Source organism: Pyrgilauda ruficollis, unplaced genomic scaffold (genome assembly GCF_017590135.1).
Source record: "Pyrgilauda ruficollis isolate IOZ18807 unplaced genomic scaffold, ASM1759013v1 scaffold10, whole genome shotgun sequence".
Taxonomy (NCBI): domain Eukaryota; kingdom Metazoa; phylum Chordata; class Aves; order Passeriformes; family Passeridae; genus Pyrgilauda; species Pyrgilauda ruficollis.
The window spans coordinates 12,610,147-12,636,389 of NW_024508101.1; the positions used below are offsets into that span (position 1 = coordinate 12,610,147).

Below are 26,243 nucleotides of genomic sequence, written 5' to 3' on the forward strand. Positions count from 1 at the left end.
TGAGAGAGAAAATCAGAAATTGCCTACAAATATGGCCTAGAACTCACCTTAAGGATAGGACATTGAAAAATATGGGGAGTCTAGTAACTATAAAGTCTTTATAGATGTAAGCTGTAAAGTGAAAATATTTGTGGTTTACCTTACTTGCAGAAAGAGCCATCTGTTAGATGACCTTCAAATGCTGCTTCCAATCCAGCCATTACAGGTTGCTATGGTCTAATTCTATCATCACTAAAACAGTGATAGTACTTGAGAGAGAAAATCAGAAATTGCCTACAAATATGGCCTAGAACTCACCTTAAGGATAGGACATTGAAAAATATGGGGAGTCTAGTAACTATAAAGTGTTTATAGATGTAAGCTGTAAAGTGAAAATATTTGTGGTTTACCTTACTTGCAGAAAGAGCCATCTTTATGTATTGATCCAGCTGTGATATTTCAGGTATGGGTTTGGTTCTAGAGAAGTGTGTGTGTGTTTGCAGTGCAAAATACTCTGCTGTTAAGACTGCATGAACTTTCACTTCCCTTATCTTCAAAGATAAGCCTCAATATTCTCTGCATTAAATTGATAAGGTAAAAATCCATACAGTAAGGGTAGGTGTGTATGGTCTGTTGACAGTCCATACACGTAAGTGTGTTTAAATTCAAGCTTTATTAAATGTGAAGTTTCAAATATTTCCTTCTGATTGCTTGTTGAATGTCCTACAAGCAAAATGATGCAGTTGTAATTTAAATTTGTCATGTATCTCAAATGATGAGCAGTAGAATTTCCTTACTTTTCCTTTCAGAATAAGACAGCCTGGAATGCTGTATTATATAGGGTTGGACTTGATGATCCTTGTGGATCCCTTCCAACTCAGACTATTCTGTGATTCTGTGGTTATTTACAAATGTTTTGACCTTTTCCTGCCCCTCAGTTTTCAGGAAACATACTACAGGAGTCTTGTAAGGACTGATATCATCCATGAAACATCATTGTGGAAACTCACTTGTTAGACTTTTTCCATTGTGCAATACTGTTTTCTTCAAAATCAGGACACATAGTAATTTTTTTCATATTCCAAAGAGGTGGGTTTCTGCTAGGTCCAGCCAGCAGAAACTTAAATAGCCCTAACCTCTCACAGAATATCTGTAACACTATTCTAATAAAGGAGATAAGGAAGAAGTATTGGTTACTGCTGGAAGGAGGGGATAGATTAGGGTGAGTGCCCTGATCTCTGTCACAAATCCTGCTACATAATCTTATGTCTTTTAACAGATTTAGAGGGCCTGACTGAAAAAAATTGGAACAAATGCTGTATTGTTTTAGAAATCAGAAGATGTTATTAGTACCATTTAATACTAAGCTGCTTCCTTAATATTGCAAAGGAATCTGTGATTCAGGACAGACCTATATAGTTTTTTAGAATATTGCTAATGGGGATAAATCGTAGAGCTTTGAAGGAAATATTGCATCTGTTCCCATTTCAGTTTCTGAAAGTTTGCTGGACCCTGTGCCCCAACAAGACTGGTTGAAAATCTTCCAGTTGAAATTTTCTGTGGGAAAATGCCGATTCAGCTTAATCAGGAGATTTTATGGGAATATGTCAGAACTTTTAGCAAATGCAAAGCTCTACCTAACTTTCTGTGCATCCTGTATGCCAGCCCAGCTCCCTTGTGGCAGTACCACTGGGAGCTCTGGGCTCTCTGTTTTATCTTTGACCTATGAAGTTCTTCAATTTCCAGCAGTTGTCCAGGCTGGAAGCCTGCAAGGTTTCCTGTAGTAGGAACAATAGGGAACAGTACCTTTGAGTTTCACAAAATTTGTCAAATTTCTGGCTTCTGTTTCAATAAAAAGCTCATGTAGAACTTAGTGACAAATTTTCAAGACAGGAAAATGGCTTTTACACATCTCTAATCACAGTATGCAAAGATTGATTAAAAATAAACTTTTCCTCAGAAATTGCAATATTATGATGAAGCAGAAGTACAGAAAATGCTTCCACAAGTTATTTTAGATATTTCTCATAAAGCTCAAATGTTATTCTGTGATGTATAAACCTTCTAAAGAATGTAGTAGGCTGTGCTAAAATGATTTCTGCCATATTATATTTGCAAACATGTAAAATACAAAGGCAGTAAAAAAAGGCAAACTCTTATAGACTTAGCTGGGCAGATTTGATGAAGACTATTCCCAGATGTCATGTCACAGCAGGTCATGTAAGTATTAATATATTTCATTGCAAAATCATTCCAAAGTGTAATGAAGCTTAGGTTTTGCTTTTATCTTCAAAAATAGGATGAAAATATTTCTGAAATGAAGTCTAATGGAGCAGGCTGAATTGTTTATAGTATCTGTGAGATCTACAATTATTTTTGTGTTGTGTTTAAGTCTGGAGAGCTTTTAAATACTTCTGCATCTTTTCTGTATTTTGCTTTTTGTGCACCTTCTTTAAATGATAGGATTAAATGGGAATTCTTCCCTTTTTTCATTCCATCTCAATACTTCCTGTTTTAGAATTGAAATTAATTTAAAAATTAATTTCTGTTGGAATAAGAAAATAATAAAAGAAAACTTCTCTCAGTTTGAGATTTATTGTTGACTATAAAGATAAAAGCAAAAATATTAGAGGAATGACAGTGGGCTGTCTAAATGACATTGCTTAGTCCTTGGCTATTATTCTATATGGATTTATAACAGCGGTCTTCAAAAATAATCTGAGATTCTTTTTCACTTCAGTACTAAAAATTCAGATGCTTTTTGGAACTTCAGACTCCTCTGTATCTTAAAGTGTGTGCCTAGCTTTATTATGAAAGAAGTTATTACAGGAGTTGGGTTTTTTGCTGGTTTTTAGGCCATCTAAAGAAAGCTGGTTTTTAGGCCATCTAAAGAAAGCAACAGAAAAAAGTTGCAGTGATTCAAGCTTAGCTTATCCTTCTTAAAGCATCAATTCCATTTGTATTTTTTTCCTAATTAGCTTTCTAACTTAATAACCTGGTCTTAGTGAATCAGATTGGATTTTGTGTGGTGTTTTTTCTATTTTTGAAATTTTAATTTAAATTTAATTTAGTTTTAAATTATTTAATATTGATCTCAATGGTACAAGAACTTAATCCAGTCTCTAATAGTTTATGGGTGGTTGATCCTTTATGCTGTTGAACAGATTTCCTAATGAGTAATTCTGCAATGTTCTTTCAAACAGAAATTTGTGACAAGTTTGTGTAATCACTTTTGTCATCTTTCTGACTCTCACAAAAGGGACTTAGCCAACTCCCAAATGACTGGAAATAACAAAAAATTATCACTGTTTTCCAGTGTGGTGCTGGCACACATGGCAGCCATTGGCTGAGATGTAGAAATTTTTCGTGGTTGTGGTTTTGTTTATCTTGGGACTCACAATAAAAAGTGCTAAATCCTCTCTTAGTGATGTGGCTGGATTAGTCAAGGAAAAATATCTGAGGACACAACCCTTCTCCCTCCTGAGAGCAGGCAGAGCTCCAGAGAAACAGGGACCCACAATGGCTGAGCCTTTGCCCAGCAGGGACATGGGCTGGTCTCTCCAGGCTCAACTTGGTGTTTAAGGGCTTGGAAGAAGAGCCAGGCCCAGATGGTTACTAATGATAACAAGTTTTGTTATCATACATATGTGGAAAAATAGGGCATCTGCTAGTCTCCCTTCATCTCTGTGTAGGAATTAAATGGAATTTTGACCAGAATGTATTCTGTACAGACTGTGCAACTATGGTGGAAGTGATCTGGTCTGAATTCTGCATTTCTTTAAGCTATAACTGATAGAATTATTTCTGGTTTGTGTGGATTCTCTGTTTGTACCATCTATTTTTGCTGTCTCATTATTTGATGTTCATTCCAGTACAGATATGCTTCTGTTAATCTTTAATATATGTCTCATATAATTTTCAATGTTCTTTTTTTGTAACTTAGGATACAAAAATAGCTTCACTTGAGCGCAATATAAGAGATCTTGAAGATGAAATACAGATGTTAAAGACAAATGGAGTTCTGAATACAGAGGACCGAGAAGAAGAAATCAAACAAATAGAAGTTTACAAGAGTCACTCAAAGTTCATGAAAAATAAGGTAGGATCTATTTATAAAAGAGATTAAGACTGTTTAAATAATGGAAAGAAAACTTTTCCAATGCAAGAAGCTGCATGTCTCCTTTTGGTAAATCTCTACTATATAATAATCAGTAGATGTGAAGGAGTGAAACATTTTGGAGAAACGAAAATGATTTGATTTTAGCTTTTGATGTCATTTTGCAGTAAGGACTTTTGTTTCATAGGTGATACCAAATTGTATTCTGTTCATATTTTCAAGACTAGCAATTGAATGACTTTGTTCTTTAATTTCAAATTACTGTACCTAGACTATTAGGAGCTGACCACAGGCAGGTAGTAAATATGAAGTGATGTGACACATTTCCTGGTTTCAAATCACAAAACGTTATTGCTTGTTCATCGTTTGGGGGTTTTTGCTACAGAAGAAATGAAAGTGTTAGTGCCCATGTGGAATTAATACAGATTTATTAAGAAAAAGTAATGATCAAAGAACCTATCTATTCTGTTGGACAAAAGTAGCTCTTAAGCTACTGAAAAATAACTAAAGCTCCTAAAGTGGCATGGTCATCAGGAATATTGTTTTGCTAACCTAAACATTATTAATTTCAAACCAATTCAGTCTTAGTGACTTACAGCAAAACTCCCAATGCATGTCAGCAAACCTGTTGATATAAAAATAAGGTACAAAGCCTAGAAACCTTAACACTCTCCTGATGTTTTTGTGAGGAAAAGCTTCAGTGTATTTCTGTAGCACAGAAAGCAGATGAATGAGAAGAATATTAGATATGCATTGTTTTGTCACAGCCTTCTGATCTTTCATAAATGCCATGTTCTGATGAAGCTTTGTCTGTTTTCTTTCACTGGTCTTTTTCTTCCTTAAAATTAAGATTTGCAGCAGATGATGTTATTTTTATCACTCATCTGAGAACCTTTCAAGGTGGAAAAGTATTTGTGGAGCTGTCAGCAAACAGATCTTGCTGTACCTGATCTGTTGAACCAGAGATCATTGATAAATTCTGATAAACAGAATTGATGGCAAAGAACAGTACAAAAGTACCTCATCTGAGGTGCTTGAAGCTCTTAATACTTTTCATTTATTCTTGAATTATCACTTGTTTTCAATCTGTTCTTGATTTAAATAAACGGGAAGGTGTTAAATGAAGGCAAATACTGAACACGATTTACTTACATGAGTGGCAGAGAATGTTTGGAAGTGTTTCTTTTCTTAAATATTTCTTAGTAATATTCACTCCTTCCAAATATATAGGCTTTACTTGTGACTTGCAGTTAAAATAAATTGTAAAAATGAGAAAGAACACTTGCTCAGATTTCTTTTTCTTTTCCACTTAAGGCCTCTCCTTGCTCAGTTTTTGAAGGGAGAAAACTTGTCATTACTCCCGTAATACAGAAATTACCAAAACCAAGAGATCTGCACCTTCAAATATCTTAATTGAGAATATAAAGAAAACATATAGGATGATATGTACTTTTAATAATAATATCTGCTCTGGAAGACTTTCTTCCCTTACTGGGGTTCATCCTTTGGCTGTCAGCCACATATTTAAATGAACACAGATGCTTTTTTTTTTTTTCTTTCCAGGTGTGAGTTTGCACTTGGAATTTAAGTAGTCCTTTGAGTATTAGAACTCTCATGCTATCCACTGGAATGGGTATGAAAATCTAGCGGTGGATTAGTACAATTTCAGCAAACTATCAGTAAGATGAGATTTAAGTATTGACAAAGCAGTAATAAGGTGCTCTGCGATCAATGTTTGCATATAAGGGCTTTCCATACTGAATGAAGGGAGCATGCAAGTTCTAGGAGATCCTCTAGGAAAAAAAAACAAAACCAAAAACCAACAAAACCAAATGAAAAAACCTGAAAACCAACCAACCAGACAAACAAAAAAACTCCACAAAAAACCCAAACAAACAAAAACCCCACAAACAAATAAAAATAACAGAGAAAGAACTACAGAATTTTATTTTTGGATGGGTAGGCCTGGAAATTTAACAACCAGTTTAAAACCAGACCTTTACCAACATAACCTGTAGAATCTACTGATAAACTTGTAGGGTCTACTGTATGCAGGCACATGATTTGCTTTGCTACTCCTTTTCCTTTTCTTAAATCCTTGACTTGAAAAACCAGTTGCCATTTGTTGCATCATACCAAATCCTATGATGCATTCATCAGCATAGTTTCATTTAATGGAATTTATTTCAAGATTTAGGCCATTAATTTTAATGTGCAAAATTCAGAAGAAAAGGTCTGATTTTTTCCTCTTTGTTTTCTGGTTACTCTGCATAATGCCACATAAGAATTTGGTGTGAAGAAAATAACAGAAGAACACCCATTGGGGTTTTCTGGAAATGGAAAATTAATGGGTTCTAAAGAACTGAAATTATGGGAGGTGACAGAATCGTAAATTGAGAAGGAAGAAAAAGGAATTAAGGTTTCAGGAAAGGAGGTGAAACAAGATCATATTGGGCAATGTTGAAACAGTGGTGACAGGCAAATTACACACATGAAATATGTGGAAGGTCAGGGTCAGAGGACAAACTTGGAGGTTTTTGGTGCTACAGCACTTACATCCAAACTTGTAGATTATCTTCATTTTAGTCCTTAAAAAGTATAACAATCTGTTATATATGTATTATGTGAGATCATGAGGTTTCATTCAATCATGACAGTTGGTCTTCCACATCACATTAGATACAGCTAAAATGCTTGTATATCTGTTAGAGGAAACAATCTATTTGATGTCCTGTTTAATTAGTTTTTTTACACACTGAGATATTGCAGAACTTTAAAAAAGTGAATATACCCATGCTTAAATGTTCTTAATATAAAAAATATTTTCTTAATATAAAAAAATTATAGTTTTTTGTTATATATCTTTATTTTTGGGGCAATTTTTAAAATAGAAATCTTAGTACTTTTCCACCATGATACTTTATTTTAAAAAGACATCAGCATATTTATTCAACAATCTCTGTGTGTTTGACTTGTGTTTTAACTCTTAATTTTTTTTTTTTTTGAGAGCTGTAACACATTTTTAAACTCCTGACAATTTGTAGATCTTGTAGCCAGAACTTTACACTAAACAGAATCTGTTCCTAAAACACAAAGAACACACCTGCAATGAAAGCAAAGCCTTTAAAATAGTTTTATTATTTCTCAGGGTGTGGATTGTGTCATGGAGAGAAGGGGAAGAGTTTCTAGAAGAGATTGAGCATCTGTGATATTCACATGCATCTCATATAAAGCCTGTGATGTAATTCAGATTGGCTGCAGATCCACGTTTTGTCTTTGTATCTTGCAGACAGATTTTCCCATTGTTCATTTTCTGTCCATTTTCTCTTCCTTGCCATACTTGCTTACATGTTCTGGCAAGGGATGGAGGAAGGTGCTTTGCTTTCCAGAAAAAGCTTTCTCTAGCAGCTTTTAATTGCATTCTTTCTTTGTGTCTGGTTTTTGTATGCTTCTTTTCTGATTTTCATATTTTCAGACTTTAAAGGTGATTTTTTTTTTTTTAGTGCCAGGGTAGATTCTTCATTCTATACAGTAACTCATGGGTGACTATCTGAGCACCTTAAGCAATAATGCAAATATATTGCGATTTATAAAAAGAAATAAGGAATAGATATAGTAAGACATGCATATGGACTGTAGTTGGAAAAATCATTGTTTTTAAATTTAATTTTTAAATATGCACTTGCAATGTAAAACAAAATAGAAGCATTTTGATCAGCAGTGAGTATTTCCAGTATCATGCAACACTGAATTTGTGAAATGTTTTAGTATGTGGATATTTGGAATGTGGTTGAGTAGGATCAACCTGAGTAGGATATTCTTTTCTTTTCCCTGGGGATTTTTGAATCATCTTCCACCTACCACTTCTAGATTTCTTGCATCCCAAGTGTCTGTTGGGACATGGAAAAGAGCTCTTCATATAAAGGAAGTGATTTCTCTGAGTTATGCAGATGCAGTAAGGCATTTTATTTCACATAATCCTCATGAGGTGATGCGTCTGGATTCAGCTGGTGACCAGTGTTATACCACAGGAATTTAGGAGTAGTTATATGCCACCTAATTCACCATCCTTTCACCTATACACATATTTCTACATGTAGTCCAGTGCTTTGCTCTGATTCATATATTCTAAATTCACCACAATTTTGTCTTCTTTGGCTATTCTTCCCATTTATCATCATGGAAAGAGGAGAGTAATCACAATTCCATGACATTTACTGATGAACCTTAAATTCACTTAAATTCAGAAGTCTTGTCCTAGTATTGTGTTTCTGCTGTTTCCTCTGGGACAAGCTTTTATAATCTCAGAGCCTTCATTGTGTGGAATTTTGTATAATGTTTTCCCCAGACTTCTCTTAAGTTAGTCTTCTTGGCTTGGCTCCTCTACTACCTGAGAATTCCATGTGAACTGCCAGGGAGAAAAATAGGAGGTGGGGATGGTGGGCAGCAACAAATTTGCAAGGAGTAAGATTAAAAGTCCACTTTTCTGTTTTCCTTTCTTAAGATGCTGGTTTTTCTTTATCAGACTTCCAAAAAATTCCTGATTCATTTTGGCCAATGATAAGTCATGGGAATCATGCTCTTGGAAGGATTGGATTTATACTTTTATGAATACTTTTTTTCCTATGCATTTTTGCTGTCCTGCCAGACTTGCCTCACATGGGATACATGCCTTTGAACTTAAGTGAGGTCTGTGGTGGATTTATAGGCCAAATCATCTTTATGATTTTCCTTTTAACTTCTGCAACAACAGGGCATTCATTCTTAAGACAGAGTGCATTAAATTGCAAGAAACACAATTGGAGGTGTGAGTATAAAGAGTCTGAACCTTAATTCTCTTCCAGAATTCACAGGTGTCTGATTTGTCATATCATGGTCATTCACACTTTTCAGATTTCCAGTGGAGCTATGAATTGGAGACAAAATTAATGACCTAACTTTTTCCCCCCACTGCAGATTGATCAACTGAAACAAGAACTCTCAAAGAAAGAATCAGAACTTCTTGCCTTACAAACTAAGCTTGAAACCCTTAGCAATCAGAATTCAGATTGCAAGCAACACATTGAAGTGCTTAAAGAGTCCCTTACTGCCAAAGAACAGAGAGCTGCCATACTTCAGACAGAGGTATTGTATTTCCTAATCATGAAATGCAATAGAAATATTGAGTTCATGGCCAGTATCAAGGTTTTGATGTGTTTGATTCAGGTCTGTGTGGCAGAAAATTTGTTAAAGAATAATGAAAAATTTAAAACAATTTAAATGCCACTGTATTTGGTGTATATATAATTTTGGTCGTACACCTGCTCTCATTCTAGAATTTTTAGAAGTGCTTGTGATTACCTTTTAAGAAAATGTTTGTGTCTAATTCTCATTGGTTCAGTGGGGGGAGGTGAACCTTAATGACTTGATTGTTGTGATATCATGACCTGATTCCTCATCTGTTAGGTGACAGTTTCGCTTTTGGTTGCTCTGGTTGAGGCTCCCTTACTTCTGTGTATTTCTGTTCTGAAGGATGATGCTATTGATGTATTTTGAAGAGATCTGTTGAAAGGTGCATTTTATTCATCCCTGGTTATTTTTTCAAGTGCAGTCAACATTTATTTTAAAATATGAGTAATTTCCTTCTTTAAAACAGACCAGTGTATTAATTATTTATGTATCTACAAAATCAGACCATAAAAATATGGATAAAAGTGGAATACCCATTTGAGATGGTTGTCACATTTAAGGGAATATGTAAATTCACTGTTTAAAATGTCCATTAACTATTTTCCTGGTGTTTTTTAAAACTTCATAGGCTTGGAGCACACAATACTGATTAGATTGCCATTAAAACATCATTATTTTACTTTTAATGTGTTTGTTTGTTTCAGAAAACAAATACCTGTGAAATTTAGTCATCCAGAGCAAATAGTTTCTATTCAGAGAAGTGTATTATTTAAGGTACACAGGAATCTTATAGAATGTTTCAAATGTCTGGCCTGCAAAACTCTAGGAAAAAAAAATGCTTAAACTTGTCTTCCTTGTGGAAGCAGGAAGTAAATATTTCTAAGATTCTGATTATCCCTTTTTGCTGCATGTCTTGTGCTCTGCATGCCAAGAAGGCACAGATTAAAGTTGGCATTTCCAGCTTGTGTTTTGTGTGCCAACCATCATATGTGTACAATACAAAGTAATCATAACAGAACAAGGGTAAAGACTCCAACAATTCCAGTGCTCTGAATCTAGCATTTCAGTAGGAAAGATTGAATATTTTAAATATTGGGCTGTGCAAATCTGCTTTGCAAGGCTTGTATGACCTGTTGTACTGCTGAGGATGGTGATGAATTCCATTGGTTCTCCACTGATTAGACTTCCTAATCCCTTACCACACTGGTTTGTATTCAGTGTGTTACAATCTGGCTGGCTGATGGGCAGTGGTACAAAGAGCTGATTTACAGTGTTCTGGATGAAGGGCTGCTGGGATTCTGCAATCCTGGTGGAGAAACAATTGGCTTCTGACAGGTATCTGATGCCTCAGTTTCTGCACAAGGCTGTTGAGCTTGAACCTTTTACGTGATCAGGCCTAGATTGTGCTGTGGTAGCAATCCAGCAGTGCTTCTAGACACAGCAGGTCTGGTTCTCTGGGAACTGGGAAAAGATTTTGGTTGCTTAGAGCAACTGTATGATACATCTCCAGTCCTCAAGTCTTATCTAAAGGGAGGGCAGTGGCTTCCAGCAGCAGATGGGAAAGCAGCTGCAGGGAGATGCAGGGCAAATGGCAGCCCTCCAGCAGGTGGAAGTCATTAGGGAAGAAATTTTGTAGTGTACAAACTGTTGTTGCTGGTCATTCCAGATGAGGAAAGCTAATAACATTTTGGCCTGCATTAAGCCACACACCTTTCTTCCTGTGCGTCTACACTATTTGTAGAACAGTTTTTGTACAGTCTTGTGTCCTTAAACATATTCATAACTTGCCTTGAAGTGCTTCTTTCTGGAGGTGAAAGTAACCACCAAAAGGCTGTTCTAATCCTGTGCTGAGTAAGGTGTTCAGAGTTGCAGTGTCAACTTCCTGCCTAAATAGGATTACTTTGTAATCACCTTGTTGTAATTAAATTAGCATAGTAAATCCCGTAATAAAAGAAGCCCTCCAAAGACTCTCAGTTATTTCATAAGAAGCCTTTTATTATTATTTAGCTTAATGGTACTCTGCAGGTTACCTTCAGATTTTGCTGAAGCAGCTGCATATGATGCAACAGGATGTGAGTGACAGAATCATGTCATGATTGAAGGGAAGGGAGCTCTGGGGCTCATTTGGTCCAGCCCCTCTGCTTGAGCAGGGCCACCTAGAGCCAGCTGTCCAGGACCATATCCAGATGTATCTTGAATATCTCGAGGCGGGAGACTCTCCAACCTCTTTGGGCCACATGGGTCAGTGTGAGTGTTTCCAATACTCAGAGGGAAAACCCTGGGTTTCAGTTTGTGCCATTGCATCTTGTCCTCTCACTGGGCACCACGGAAGAGTCTGGCTCCATCTTTACAGCCTTCCTTCAGATATTTATACACAGTGATAAGATGCCCCATTCACATTTCTAGGCTAAACACTCAGCTTTCTCAGGCTTTTGTGATATGAGAGATGCTCCAATGCTTTAATAAAGCCCTTAATTAATCCTTTAGTTTCTTTATGGCCTTTCACTGGGCTGTCTTCAGTATGCCCAGAGCTGGATATGATATCTCAGGTGTGGCCTGAGCAGTGACTGATAGAAGAGAAGGATCAGCTCCCTAAGCCCCTCATGAGCCCAGGCTGCTGTTAGTGTGTCCCTGCAGGGCCACATTCCTGGTGTTCTCCATCATGACCACCAGCACCCCAAAGTCCTTTTCTGCAAAGCTGCTTTCCAGCTGATGAACCCCAGCACGTGCGGGTGCTTGGCATTGTTTCTCTCCTGGTGCAGGACTTTACCTTTCCTTTCCATGAACTCCATGAGGTTCAGGTCAGCGCATTTCTCCAGCTTGTCAGAATTCCTCCGAACAGCAGCATGACCCTCTGGTGTATCAGTTGCCTTTTCCACGTTTTTTCCATCAGCACTTGCTAAGGCTGCACTCTACCCCATCACCCAGATCATTAATGAAGATGTGGAACAGGACTGGTTGCAGTATTAACCCCTGGAATGCTGTGCTGGTTCTGCTGGATTGTCCTGATGCTACTTGATAGCCAGCCCTCCACCTACCCACATGGTTCTTACAAGCCAGGTCACATAGGGCATGAAGTTTAGAAACAGCATGTTGTAACATATTTTTTGTAGTTCATGTATCCCTGGAAGTTCATTGGTTTCACTCTCTTTGTTGGCAAATTCTACCAGTGTTAACAAACAGTAGAGTGGATTTTTTTTGGGTATAATTTCATGTTTGGAATTTTAATGATGTCCTAGCAAATTTAGCTCAGAAAAATATTACTGCTGGAAAAGTGTGGACTGGTTGCAGTATTAACCCCTGGAATGCTGTGCTGGTTCTGCTGGATTGTCCTGATGCTACTTGATAGCCAGCCCTCCACCTACCCACATGGTTCTTACAAGCCAGGTCAGATAGGGCATGAAGCTTAGAAACAACATGTTGTAGCATATTTTTTGTAGTTCATGTATCCCTGGAAGTTCATTGGTTTCACTCTCTTTGTTGGCAAATTCTACCAGTGTTTGTTATTCAGTAGAATGGATTTTTTTGGGGTATAATTTCATGTTTGGAATTTTAATGATGTCCTAGCAAATTTAGCTCAGAAAAATATTACTGCTGGAAAAGTGTAGTTTAAGTTTGAGCTCTAGCTTGCACAGTTGGTTTCAACAGTAAGAAATGAAGTATAAGCAGAGTTATGATGATCTTCATCCTGAAGAATACTGACTACTATTGAGGCATGACTAGCAGATTTAGTTGGTTGACATGTGTTATACCAGATCATCAGAAATAAGAGGGCACTTGAATTTTTTGGATGAGTTTTTGATCAGGTTTCAGGTGCAATGGCTATTTGTGACATAATGTGAAAGAAGTTAAAACCATTGGTAAACAAGCCTAGAATCTAAACACAATGTTCTTCCTGAGTGGTGTTTCTGTTGTCCCAGTGATGTCAGTGTTTTGTTTTGATTTCAATATGTTTAGTTGATTTAAAAAGCTATCACTTGAAGTTTTTTTTGACAGCTGAAACAAAAAGAAATAAACCCCATATAGCGGTAACTATCACGGTGGCCAGAGTTGGGAGGTCTGAAAATGATTTGCTGCCAGTAGGAGAAATGTTTGGAAGCAGTCCTTAGAAGGTTCAGCACCTCTGCTACGTGCATTTCATTTTGTTCCATTTTTAAGGTCATATATGATAATAGTGCCAAACTATGCAAAGTTTTCCTACCCTAATGTATATACCCTTTGTTTTGATCATCTCTTTATTAATGATGTGAAAACCCTGAGGTCAGATGAGAATGAGCCAATGTGAGGCTAGTCCAGCCACAGAAAACAGAAAATGTCACTGTGCTCCACAGAGAACTGTTAAAAGGAAGAATATGACACTTGATGAGATTTTCCCTGCTGTGTGAAAAAGCTGTTAAAAGATGTCAATTTTTAGATGAAGCCTGGTAGTGTTTCCTTCCTGCAGAAGGAAAGAAGTTAAAGAGTGAATAATCCTTGTCAATTTTTTATAAAGATCAAACTTTAAGAAGTGGTAGACAGTACAGTTTTAGTCTTTTTTGGGCATATTTGCAGTGACTGGTGCTTAACTACTGCCCTTACCATCAAGAAAAAAACTCATTATAAATTGATGCAAATAAATTCAACTCAGCTGGGTAGCTCAGTGGAGAAAAACATTAGTTTCATAAGCATTTCTGACACAAACATACTTTAGCACTTACTGTATCATTGCTTTAGATAACACACCTGCAAACTGGCAGGTGTGCTGTTTGAAGGTTAATGAACTGTGAAATAAGTAAATGTCTACAAAGAAGTTTTGTGAATTGTGAGCATAGTCCTGTCAATGGAGGAAATGGATTAGAAAAATAGGTAAAGTCTGTACTGCAACTGGATAACTGATGTGTTCAGCATACACGCATTAATATAGAAAACCTAATAAAAATGGAGAGGAAGGGTGATTATAGTAGTTATTTATTGCAATCTGCTTTTTTTGTTTAAACAAATCTGTTTATAAAGAAGGGTTGTGAAATGATTGACTTCTTGGCAGTTCTCGGTTTGCATAAAGAGCAAATAAAAGCAGACAGCACAAAATACTTGGAACAAGACTAGAAAAGCTTTATTTTTCTTTCTATTACAATGTTGATGTTTGATATTTCTTGAAATGTAAATCTGCTTTTAATTTTACAACAATAATGGTCTAACTACGGTTATTTCACTCTCACATTTTAGTTTTTCCCAGTTAGAGTTTTACTTTGAAATTGTGTTTTTCTATTGTTTTGTGATTTTTCTTGTTTCAAATCGGGCTGGGCCAGATCTTTCAGTGTGGTCTCTTTGCTGTGCTGCCAGGGCATTGTTCTGGTGGATGTGCTGTGCGTGCAAAGGGAGGATCACCCGTGGCACAAAGCACCCTTCTGGACACCAGGCTAGCATTGGCTCTCTGTCACTCTGCAGCTGTCCCCTGCTCTCTTGACAAAAGGTTCCACATTTCAAGTGCAGCTTTGTCTCAGGTGCAATGTGCCAGACATTTCAGTTTCTGTGCAGCATTCACGTTCTGTGCACCCTGTGACTGCTCAGAGAGGAGAGAGGAGCGCAGTGGCAGAGCAGTAAATTCAGAGTTAAGCTGAAAGAACACATAGGTTAGCAAAATGCTGTATCTAAACAGAAGTAAACTGTGAAGCAATCTGGGAGGGTTTTCATTGGTTGTTTTTTCTTTTGGGTCTGTCTGTCTGTTGGATTCTGATTTCAAGAGTGTTCAGAGGCATATCAAATGTCCTGGTCTGATTTCCAGATCTCTGTGCTTTGAGCCAGAGGTTGCACTTGTCACCTCCTGAGACCCATTCCAGTGACATTATGGTATCACAAATGAAGCTCTCTCAAATACCTGATACATCTTATACACACAACCCCATGCCCCTTGACTGAATCCATTCTTCATTGTTACTTCGAATATTCTTTCTTTCTTATGGGGACACCATTATTTTCATTTGAAAGAAATTGGAACAGAATTTTCTGTGAGCAAGGTGACTGAAAGAGTAGAGAGTTCCATTTGCAGGCCCTGTAGAAAGTAGTGCCCAGAGGCAGGAAAACAAATTTAAAGAGAAAATGGGAAAGTAGAAAGAGTGGGCTGCATATTTGGTGTGTAAAGACTTAATGCAATTTATTTGGCACAAATAGTTTGATGAATGTTAGATTTATTTTGCTGTCAAAACACTTCTTATTTTCATCTATTTTATTGAAGTGAAAACTAAAATGTAGTTCCCTCCGGCCCACCACCCCAGTTCTTAGTTTCATAAAAAATCACCTTGTTGCCATTGAAAACAATATTCAGTTAGACAGCTTTAATGGGCTTTTATAACTGAGAAAAAGTTACTCTGATGAGATAAGTCACTAGTGGATGGAAATGATTAGAAAAATATTATTACTGTTAGCTACTAATTTAAATGCTTTGCTCTAACTGGAGATGTTTGAAGAGGAACTGGGGTAGGATTGCTTCAAAAATGATTCTTTGTATACACTAACTACTGCTTAAATTGTGATTGATCTAAAGGGGCCTAGTTATGATCCTTATATACAAGAAATGCGAAGAAAAATAGACTTCAAAGCAGCACTGAAATTTCACCAGGTAGATGCAAAGTCAAGGGGAACACAAAAATGTTGGAATTAGCAGAATAACCAGTAGATGTAACAATAACTAGTCTGAAACAGTTAAAGATTTGCACTTATTGCTAAAGTGATGAAGTGCATGGAGAAGTTATTGAAGTATTTTTGCATAATTTTTGGGTTTTCTGCTTAAGAGACAAATGGGGAGAAAAGGCTAGAGCCACTTAGACTTCTTAAATTTGTGGTTTCCTTTTTCAGGATGTCCTCTTCTTAACACAGGTAAGAGTCCTTAACTCACAATTGCTCTTAACCCAAACACTCAAGTGTAGAAAGCGCAAAAATGGATTCTCAGCATCTTCTGTCTCTGCTGAGGAAAAAAAAAAAACATGCTTACAACAGAAGCAGAGTTTAAAATAGGAGTATGGTCCATTTGGAATGAAAAAGCTTCTGTAGCTGTGGTCATTCAGAAATCTTTAGAGATGCTTATACTGCCAGTAGACCTCATATGGCTTTCTGATTATTTTCTTGGTAGGATTCTGAATAATATTTTCCTTTCTGGCTGTGTGATGTGGGTTGTTTGTTTTCTTCCTTTTCCCCTTGTTTAACTTTTAGAAGGAAAGAGTTTTCTAGTTTTTGGTATCACAGTGGGCAATGAAAGTATAAGGATCTGAGCTTCTGAAAGGTTAGTGGTTTCAGAGGTAACCTGCTAATATTTAGAGAAGTGTTCAAGTAAGATCAGCTCAGGCAAAGAGAACTTATACACTCCATGTCCCAAGTGATAACATGATATAATTACATAATATTTTACATTTCTGTAGTACTTTCCACACTTAAAATCAAGTAATGCAATCTTTGAAAATTTTTGAAACATTTGTCATTGTTGTAGGTAAAAAGTATTTACAAATTATTCCCTGCAAAAGAAACAGCAGCTGCATTTTCTCCTGAATAGTTTATTTCAGTCATTACTTGGTATGTTTTCAACTAGCTGATGTGATAAACTTAATGGAATTCCAGTGTTGTGACTTCCATTTTTGTTTTCTGTTAAAGTCTAAGCTGGTTTTTCATTTAATGAATTGGATGAAATGGAAACCCAGACAGAAATGCACTATGCATTTAGACAAGCAAAGGATAACACAAGTGTGGCAAAAGCTGTCTTGCCGAAGTAGATTTGGTACTTCTCAGCTCTGCCATGGTAATTCATGGCAGTTAAGGCTTTGGTAAATGAAAGTCCTTGAATAAATGCCAGTCCTTGGGGCTGGCACAGATGTGGGAACAATCATCTTGGTTTCAAGTTGTCGCAGGGAGGAATTGTAGTTGTGCCCACAAAGCCATGGAAACAGTGACCTGACATTAAAGAGGAGCAGGGCTAAACAACTCCTCTACGTGGCAGCACCTTGTTAAAAAAGATATTAATGTCCTTGGAGCAAAAATCGTTAAAGATATGTAGTTATTGAGGTGGCTCTGAATTGAATTCAATTAAAACACAAAATTCTCTCAAATGCAGGGTGCTCATTAACATAGGCTGGACTTGATTAAGAAAAAGTGCTTGTAACAAAGATATGAAATTATCTCCCTCCTTTGTAGTGTTATTTTTATATCTTAAATCATGGAAGTGGTTAATGGTGTTAGTAAGCTTTTCAGTTAGATAACTGTGCCACAGGTCTCTATTTGTTTGATTATTTCCTGTAATTTTTTAAAAATATGACATTATAACTTAGCTCTTCAAATAAATCCTTCACTTTTGCCTTTCCTACAAGAACACACACTTTCTCCTTGCTGACATTAAATTATTTCTATGCAATAAAATTTGTAATACAGTAATGTTTTAAAAATAAATAGTAGCATTAAGTGACATTAAATAACTTGAATCTGTTTAATTGCTTTTAGTTATTATCTATTCTGTGAAATATAAAGAAGAAAAGCTTTGAGTTGCTTCCTCTGTACTTGTCCCTTGAATGTGCTCTCTTTGTCACACAAAAGATTAAGTTACTCCTGTAATTTTCAATATTAATTTCTGTATTTTTGAGAAGGAATTGTGTGATGTAAAAAGTGATGACAGTACCAAAGTTTGCTGATGTCATTACAGACACGATATATGGAGGTTTTCTTGCTCTTTTATGATCATACTTTTTCTACCTGTGCTTATCCTACCAGCTGTACTTAAAGGCTGCAAATGCATCCTGATTAATTTCCCCTGTAAACTCATTGCCACAGATCTGTCTCTGCTTTTGTTCTTGTTCCCAATAACTGAAAATGTTTCTAGTTTTGCAGAAGAAACTGTGTAAGTTAGAAAAAATGAAAGTTAACAAAAGTGGAAAAAATGGTTTAAAAATGCAAACAAATATTTCTGATATATTTGAAGAAGTAAGTTACCAAAGAAGGAAACAAATGGACATTTTTGTCAAGCGTTAACAATAAATCCAAAGAAGAAAAAGAGGCATTCTACAAAATCAGCAGGAAATGAGTGAAAAAAGAGCATGAAATTGTGGAGGGGGGTTGTAGAAGATGCTGTTACATAACTGCACTGAGACAGGAACATCTGTGCTCGTACAGAGCTGCTTAAACATTGTCTGAATCAGTGGAGTTCTGCTACAATTTGTGTTACAAACTTGTCTAACTATTGTAAAACTAAGCCCTAACACGATAAAAATCCAGGGTTTAAAGGTCAAGTATTTAGAGTTTTGAAAATGTTGGTGCTTGTGTCAAGTTGGATTGAGAAGTAGATCAGAAGATGGAATAAAATGGATAAGGATGCTTTGTTTTGTGTTACTGTAGTGTTCATCTGGCTGCCTGTTTTAACAGAAGAGGTCAGACTGTATTTGTAGAGGCAAATCTTAATTCTGACATTTTTTAATGTGTGGTGTTGGTCCCTTCTCCCCCCCACTGATAATTTTCCTTTAAAAAAGGTTGATTTTGTAGATGTTCATAAGGGGCTTGTGAACCACTGTTGCCTTCGCTCGATCCCCTTTTTCTTCTGTCTTTCAGTGGAAGTAAGTTTGATAGAAGCAAGGTGCATGTCAGATGCTGTTAGCAGGGCTGGCTGGGAATAGGCTGGAACAATTCTGCAAGTACTGCTTTTATGAGCATTTCATTTCATTCTCATGTCCTTTTACTTTTGTTTTTCAAATTCTTCCTCAGGTCAAACAAGCATAACAGCTGTTTCTTATCTATAAAGACTGCTTTCTTCCAGCTGCCCTGTGCTGAGATCAGGCACAAGATCAGTACAGGATGGGAAAGACTGAGGAGTGTGTAAATAAAAACAGTTTGGGCTCACATTTGCTGCATGCTTCTTTTCCCCTTTCAACTGTTTAAACCGTTGAAGTTCCAAGAAAATACTTAAAATACTTTCCATTGGTTAATTACTTTTATGCTGTATCACTTACTCATTGTTCTGAATATTGTTGGAAAAACACTAATTTGGATTCTGGAAAGGATTATAGTATTTATAAATACTGTAGAGTTTTCCTATAATCTCTCATTGAAATTAAAATCAGTATCTATTATATCTGCCTATTTCTATAGATTCCTAATCCTTTGCATAAATAATGTTTTTCTGTTTTCCAAATATAGGTACTGTTTGTGGTTTAAATTAAAACATTTTTTGTAGCAAAACCAGAGAAAGTGACTTTCTATTCCAAAATATTTAGTGTTTTTCAGTAGTCAGTTTGGAGGAACATTGTCATTGAAATACTCTGCATGAAAGAGACAAATGCTGCCTTAAAACTTAGGAGAAAAAAAAAGAAAATTGTCAGTAGCAATTACTACCAATAGCAATAGGAATGGCTAAGATTCTTCTTTCTTTGCTTTCTACAAGAAGTGTTCATGATGCCTGTGTGCAGTATCCAGTGTGACAGAAGTAATTCTTCGGGCAGGGGCTTGCATGGAAGATGGATTACTGCTGGAAAGATTCGTACTGGAGGCTCATCTTTCACCTGTAATTTAGATAAATAGCAAAATGATGTAAAAATAAGCAGAGTCCTTATTGGGCAAGGCAGGGAACTGTAGAGAAAGGTGTGCTCAGGTATATTTGAGCTCCAGAGTGCACTTCATTTATCTTTTGCGTGTTTTGGAACTCTAAAACATAACATAGTGCACAGTTGTTAATGGAGTCCCTGCTACACTGAATTTCAAACAGAACATATAGTTTTGTGTCATGGTTCCACATAGTTTTCTGTCTTTGAATATTTATAGCTAAATTTCTCTGCTTTATGTCAGGAGCAATAAGGTTCCTGAGATGACAATGTGTGGGAATAAAAGATGGAAATCTTAATTCTCCTCAATACCTAGTCAGTTCCACATTATTTGAGTTAAAATAAAGTAATCTTTTCTTTTACTATTGATTTAATTTGTTAGTCAAGTGTGAATTTCATTTCACTCTGTCAGGCAAAAGAATTATTCCATTTTCTTGCTTAATAGGTGCAGGTAATGACTAAGATATTTCATTGTGGAGCTGTTTAATCTTTCTGCATATGTGATACAAGAGAAAATTTGTTTCCTCTTACTAAATAATACGTTTATTTTTGTTTTAGGCCAGTTTTATCTTTCCTTGACTCAGGTGCTGGTTGACCTTTCAATAGAAGCATTGGTTTGGTTCCTTGTTTATTTTGAAATGTTGCCAGAAGTTGGGGGGAAGGGGAGGAGGGGAAGACACGTTCCCTTTATTTTATCCCATTTTAGGATTTTATGCATGATTTCATAACATCGTGGTAAATACAATAGTACATATTTAATACAGCTTGGAGGTTTATGTTTGCAACAGACTGGAAACAATTGACAGTGCTTTTCTTAAGCGTAACCAAAAACATTATGAAGTTTATCCAGCCAAGTGTCAGGCCACAAATAAAGACAGGCACATGTGTGGTCAACCTGCCCTTCATTCCTAGGAAAAGTGCCATTGGACCAAATAAACTCATTTTAAATCAGGCAGGAAATCTTTGGCAGACTTGACCTAGACTGTTTGCGTTGGTGGCTCTTGGCTGTGGCCAGCCCTGCAGCTGAGTTGGTTTCTGAGCCAAACACAAGTCCAGGCCTCTCTGCACTGAGGTGTCAGTGGCCTCTGTTACCTTTTTCTCTTCCAGGCTGATTCTGTGTTCCAGCAGTCTGGCAGCAGGCTGCACTCTACTTTGTGTCATCCTCTGTCATAAAGTTTGAAGCATGCTGTCACATACCTAGTGAGAGGATGGGCTTAAATGATGTATGTTTTTCCTTGTCAAAGGATGCTTTCAGGAATTGTTAAAAATAGAGGAGAATATTTTGCTACCATGCATTTTTATAAATGATCAATTTTGTATAATCAAAATCAGCTTTTGTACTTCTCCATGAAGCTAAATGAAAACGAGCGACACAGGGGGTGGGAGCAGGCACAAGTGTCTGGGAGGGAAACTCTCCCTGAGAATCAGGTTTAGGGTTTAGAAAGACAAAGCCCATCTGGACTTGAATGTAACAAGAGATAGAAAGGTCAAGAAAGGTTTCTACAGGCAGAGCAATAGCAGAAGAAGAAGGAAAATAGGGGGTCACTGATGAATGGGAGGGGAGATCTGATCCTTAAGGAGATGGAGACAGTCCAGGTACCGAGTGCTTTGTTCACCTCAGTCACTACTGGAAACAACAACCTACAGCAACCCCGGGTCTCTGAAACCACTACAGGAGTCCAGTGCCAGGTAAACTTATCCTTGATGCAGGAGGATCAGCTCAGGGGCTATTTAAAGAAACCAGACACATACAAGTCCCTTGGCCTTGCTGGAATGCACCTGCAAGGGCTGGTGGCATTGTGTCCGGTATCCTTGGAAAGTGCTGGGAACTGGGAGAGGTTTCTGAGAACTGGGAGAAAGCCAATGTCTTACAAAAGGCAAGAAGGAGGATCCAGGGACCTACATTGATCCCTGGAAAGGTCATAATGAAGAAGGAATAAGCCTGGAAGCCATTTCCAGATACATGACAGACAAGAAGGTGATTTGTAGTAACTGGCATGGATGTATGAATTTCTGGGTAAATTCTCCCCAAGAAAAGCTGTATTTTTGATGGGTTGCTGATAGTTTGATTTGAAATCTTGTTTCCCTGTTTATGTTAATTGGATAATTCTTAAGCATTTTTTATTATAGTATTCATCTTTTGCAGTTACTGGCAAACTCTCTTTTTCAATAATCTTTTCTGTAATGGTTCTGATGGTTTTTAGGCAAGTAGAAGCCTTGAGAGATCATCTTTGCTCAAATTCATTGTGTAAAGGATGGTAAAAACTCAGGTACACGATAAATTCTCACCACTTACCTTATGAACAAAATTACAGGATAGCTGGAATTCTTCTAACTCTCTAACTAATTCTTCTAACTTCTTCTTACTCTCTCTGTGTGCATTTCATACTCAATCCACCCAGGGAGGATTGGCCTGTGGGTGCTTCACAGAGTGATATCAGGCCTGGTTAGAGGTTGTATAGCCCAAGCCTCTGATCTAAGTAGGTTTTAGTTACTGCAGGCTGCTCAGGATGGCATCCAGCCAAGTTTGGGTACCTCAGGGATGGATTTTCCATAACCTATTTAGACACCTGCTTCAGTAGTTGACCAAGCTTGTGGTTAAAAAAAAACCCCAAAACCAACAAAACCAAAAACCAAACCAAAAATATGTTTTCCCTATGTCAAGGTGGAATTTCCATGTTCTTCGCTTATCTCATCCCTGCCTAGTGCTCCCTTGAGAATAGTCTGGCCCTGCCTTCTCCTGCCCTTCCACTCAGTAATAATTGAAGACAGCACTGAGATCTTGCTGTGGCTGTTTTGTCAGGGTGCACAGACTGGTGCTCAGCCTCTGCAGGTACATTCTGTGTGTCAGTTCCCACCATCCAGGTGGGACCTTCAGCTGGAGATACACCAAGTCTGAGCTGAGCTCTGAGTGTGTCCCAGAGACTGGCTGCACATCCCCAAGGCATGTGCTGCCTGTTCCAGTTAGCTGGCTTGGTTTCCTGCTGGCTTAGCTATTGTTGTGAAGCATTTTGTGTGTTCTGATGCGTGACCAGAAGAAGTATTTCTAGAACATGAGTTTGGAGTGGCAATGTGTTATTAATTCCAATAGTTATTATTAGTCCTAAGTCCAGGAGCTATTATCCACTTACTGTTCTAAGATAAACAGTTTGATGAAAAGCTTATCTTAATATTTGATGTGTCATTTAACAGTTCAGTGTATTAAAAAAAACCTCAACATAGTAGTCTGTCAATAAAAAAAGAATCTTTCCCATCAAAAAAAAAAAAACCAAAAAAAAAAAACCAAAAAAAAAAAAAAACAAAAAAAACCCCATTGTGACAACTGTAGGACAAATATGATTGGAAAATTATCTTTCTCCAAAAAGATAGATGTAGTTTTTATGATTTGAAGATGAGGGTGTGTTTTTCAAGCCCCATCTTGGTCAGTTGCAGGATTAATGGTAGATGGAGTTTCTTGATGTTGTATCTTCCTTGTTTGCTTCTGTTGGAACAGTGAGCAAATGGTTTTGGTGAGCAGCTTCTCAAAGAGAACACGCAAAGAAGCTGTGGCAGCAGTTTATGTCAATCTGATAGCACCTGCTGTCACCTCTTGGAGGAGAAAGATCCAGGGCAGGCTGATGTGATTCTCTGCTTCCATCTCCAGGTACTGCCCTGAACCCCATAATCATCTCAAAGGGAACAGGAATAAGGACATGGTGTACTTTGGAGCTCAGGGCCTCTATTTACTTATTTCATTATTTTTGAGCTGGCTGAAAAGTGTCTGCAGTCACATGCTCTTGGGGGTTGGCCATATGGGTAAGAGTCAAACACAGATTTCAGCTCTGTAATGCTGGATTTTGCCCATCTAGGAAAGAGTTCTTGCATGGTTGTTGTAGTTTCATAGGTTTAAAATGTAGTGGCAATAGTGCAAAATTTAAAAATATAAACTATCATAATCTGAAATGTCAAATGCAGCAGCTGAGAGAGAACTCAGGATGGCAGCTGTGATGTGCCATATTGATAAATTAAAAAAATAAATTCAAAACATATGATCTCAGTAATGTGATCCAGATTATGTATTAGAGGGTAACAGTTGTGCATTCTCAGTGCTAGAAGTTTACTTTGCCTTTGACCCGGTGCTTGATGTGCACTAAAGGCATACAGTGGTGCTGCAGAGGGATGAGTCATATTTGTGCTCAAGTGGTTCTAACAATCTAAGTTTGTATTCAAATGAAACATAGAAGTTCGATTTGTCGTGTAAAACTATAAATATGCTTATTCCATAGGAATTCTATTTTCTTTTCTTTGTTGCATAAGATGCAGAGGGGACTCCAAGGTATCAAAATTTGAGTGTGGGGGAGGTACTTGGTGTGGTAAAGTCTTTGAGTGAGTGTGAGAGCATTTTTACACAAGTGATGAGAACCTCCTGGACATGATTGACTTAAATTAGCTTGATTGGTTTTTATCAATTGCAGCTGCACTATTTAGCATAAAAATGCAAAACATCCAAAAATCATTTGCCTTGCAGTGTAGTAGAAAGATGGTTTTAGTTAGTCTTTAAGATGTTTCAAATGTTTATTCTACACAGATTCTCTGAGAATGGATCCAGAATATATCCAGTTACAGAGAATTAGTAAAGATATTGTAAATGTTGAGAAAATTAATTAAGGAAAATATGCTGCTTTATGAATTGCGTATTTAGGATTTTGTTTTTCTTTTCCTTTAACTGTTAGTAAGTTAAACACTTGAAAGATATTTGTTGTAGTGTCATAATCAGGCACCTGCCATTAAAAGCTAAAAGAGAAAGACTGGAAATTTTGTGTCATGTACAATTGTCTGACTTGCTCTCTCAACCAGTGTCATGCTTGAGAGAAATCCTGAATAAATTTCTTTCTAAATAAGACCAGGAAAGTTTTAGACCTGTGTTGAGGGTTGCAACCCAGTGTTGGAAACTTGACCAGGGAAAGGCTGCTGCTGCTATTTAAAGGCTGTATTCTGTACAGTGAGGTTTGATATGTGATGTACATTTTCCTTTCTGTATAGCTCTGCAAACTCACGATCACTTTGTTTCAAAGTTTTCTCTTTTTCAGCGGCTTAATGATTTTTATAGCATGTGACCTCTAGGCTGATTAAGTGCATCTTTGTGTTTCTTGCATGCTTAATGTTGTCTAACTCACAGGAGAAATATGAATATATAAAATTTGCATAATTTACTATTATTAATTGTAACCAGCAGTTGTGCTGAAAAAGAGCCCTTATTCATACGTAAAAGAATAGATTATGTTAAAGAGTGGGAATACCTGTACCCTGATCTTTTGTACACTTTTAAATGTTTTTGATGCAGGAGGCCTGTTAAGGTCAAAGCATTTTATTATTCCTAGATCCGTTTAGTCTTAGATGTTCCTAGGATAATGATGCCAATTTAGATCTTTAGACAGGTACTTGGAATTAAGATGTAGAAAATGGAAAACCATCCAGTTAAGAGCATACTTAATGGTATAATTTCAGTAGCTGAAGAAATTAAATATTTATACATTTGTGTATATAGAATTTAAAAATTTTTATGTATATGTAAAGAAATCACACAAAAGTGTGGAGACTGCTTTATTTTATCTCTCTGCTGTCCATTTCATACTTGGTTGACCTTGAAAATCACATCTATATATAATTCACTAAATAATTTTTTCAGTCCTCTGTTAGGTCTTGCAGTCCAGTACAGAGATGAATGAGAGTAGAAGGTTACATTTCTTCTTGCATAAATAATACAAAGGTTTAGAACGTTTCAGTTACAGAGACACTTAATTGCATCTGCACAAGTTTACAGTCAGCCTGGTGAGATATTACTGGGGGTATAACACATGCAGGAAGAACAAAGGCTGACTTTGCTGTCCTGAATTTAATTTTCAGGAATGATAGGTATAAACTCCCCTGTTTTTTGTAGAGGTAGAAATCAAAGAGGCTAATACACCTATGTATTCAAAGATATGTTTTTGTAATGCAATGTTAAGGTAGATGTAAATTTAATAAAGTCATTAAATTTTACATAGTTGCTGTTATTTGCCAGCCAACTGCTCTTGCCTTCTTAGAAAACATCCTTACTAAAGGGGTACTTAGGGGTACTAAATTCTTTAAGACAGCTTGGCAGCTGCAGAAAGAAGTATGAGGACTTTCACATGTCTTTTATAACTTACTGGTTTGAAAGGTGGAGGTTTTCTGAGGGATTGGTTTTGATTTTGTTTTTTGCTTTGCTTCCGCTTGAGAGATGGTATTGTGATACTCTTATATGTTGATAAATAAAATTAACTTTGCATAGTGCAGTGCAGGATCCTATTTATCCTATGTAGTTAACATATGCTAAACTTTACATTAAGATTCCTTTTGTGTCCTGGCATTGTCCTGTTTCTTGAAATGTATCTTTGTTTTCTCAATCTTTTGAGGAGATTGAAAAAAGG

The 26,243-nt window shown here is 36.8% G+C and overlaps 1 protein-coding gene across 1 annotated transcript in view; it reads left to right on the top strand.

The window, feature by feature from the left end:
• ERC2 (ELKS/RAB6-interacting/CAST family member 2) overlaps nucleotides 1–26,243 on the top strand; it is a 283,564-nt gene that overhangs the window by 74,777 nt on the left and 182,544 nt on the right. The window contains exons 5-6 of the mRNA XM_041462495.1: nucleotides 3,923–4,078; nucleotides 9,053–9,220. Of these exons, the coding sequence (XP_041318429.1) occupies nucleotides 3,923–4,078; nucleotides 9,053–9,220 (324 nt within the window). The remainder of the gene's footprint in view (nucleotides 1–3,922; nucleotides 4,079–9,052; nucleotides 9,221–26,243) is intronic.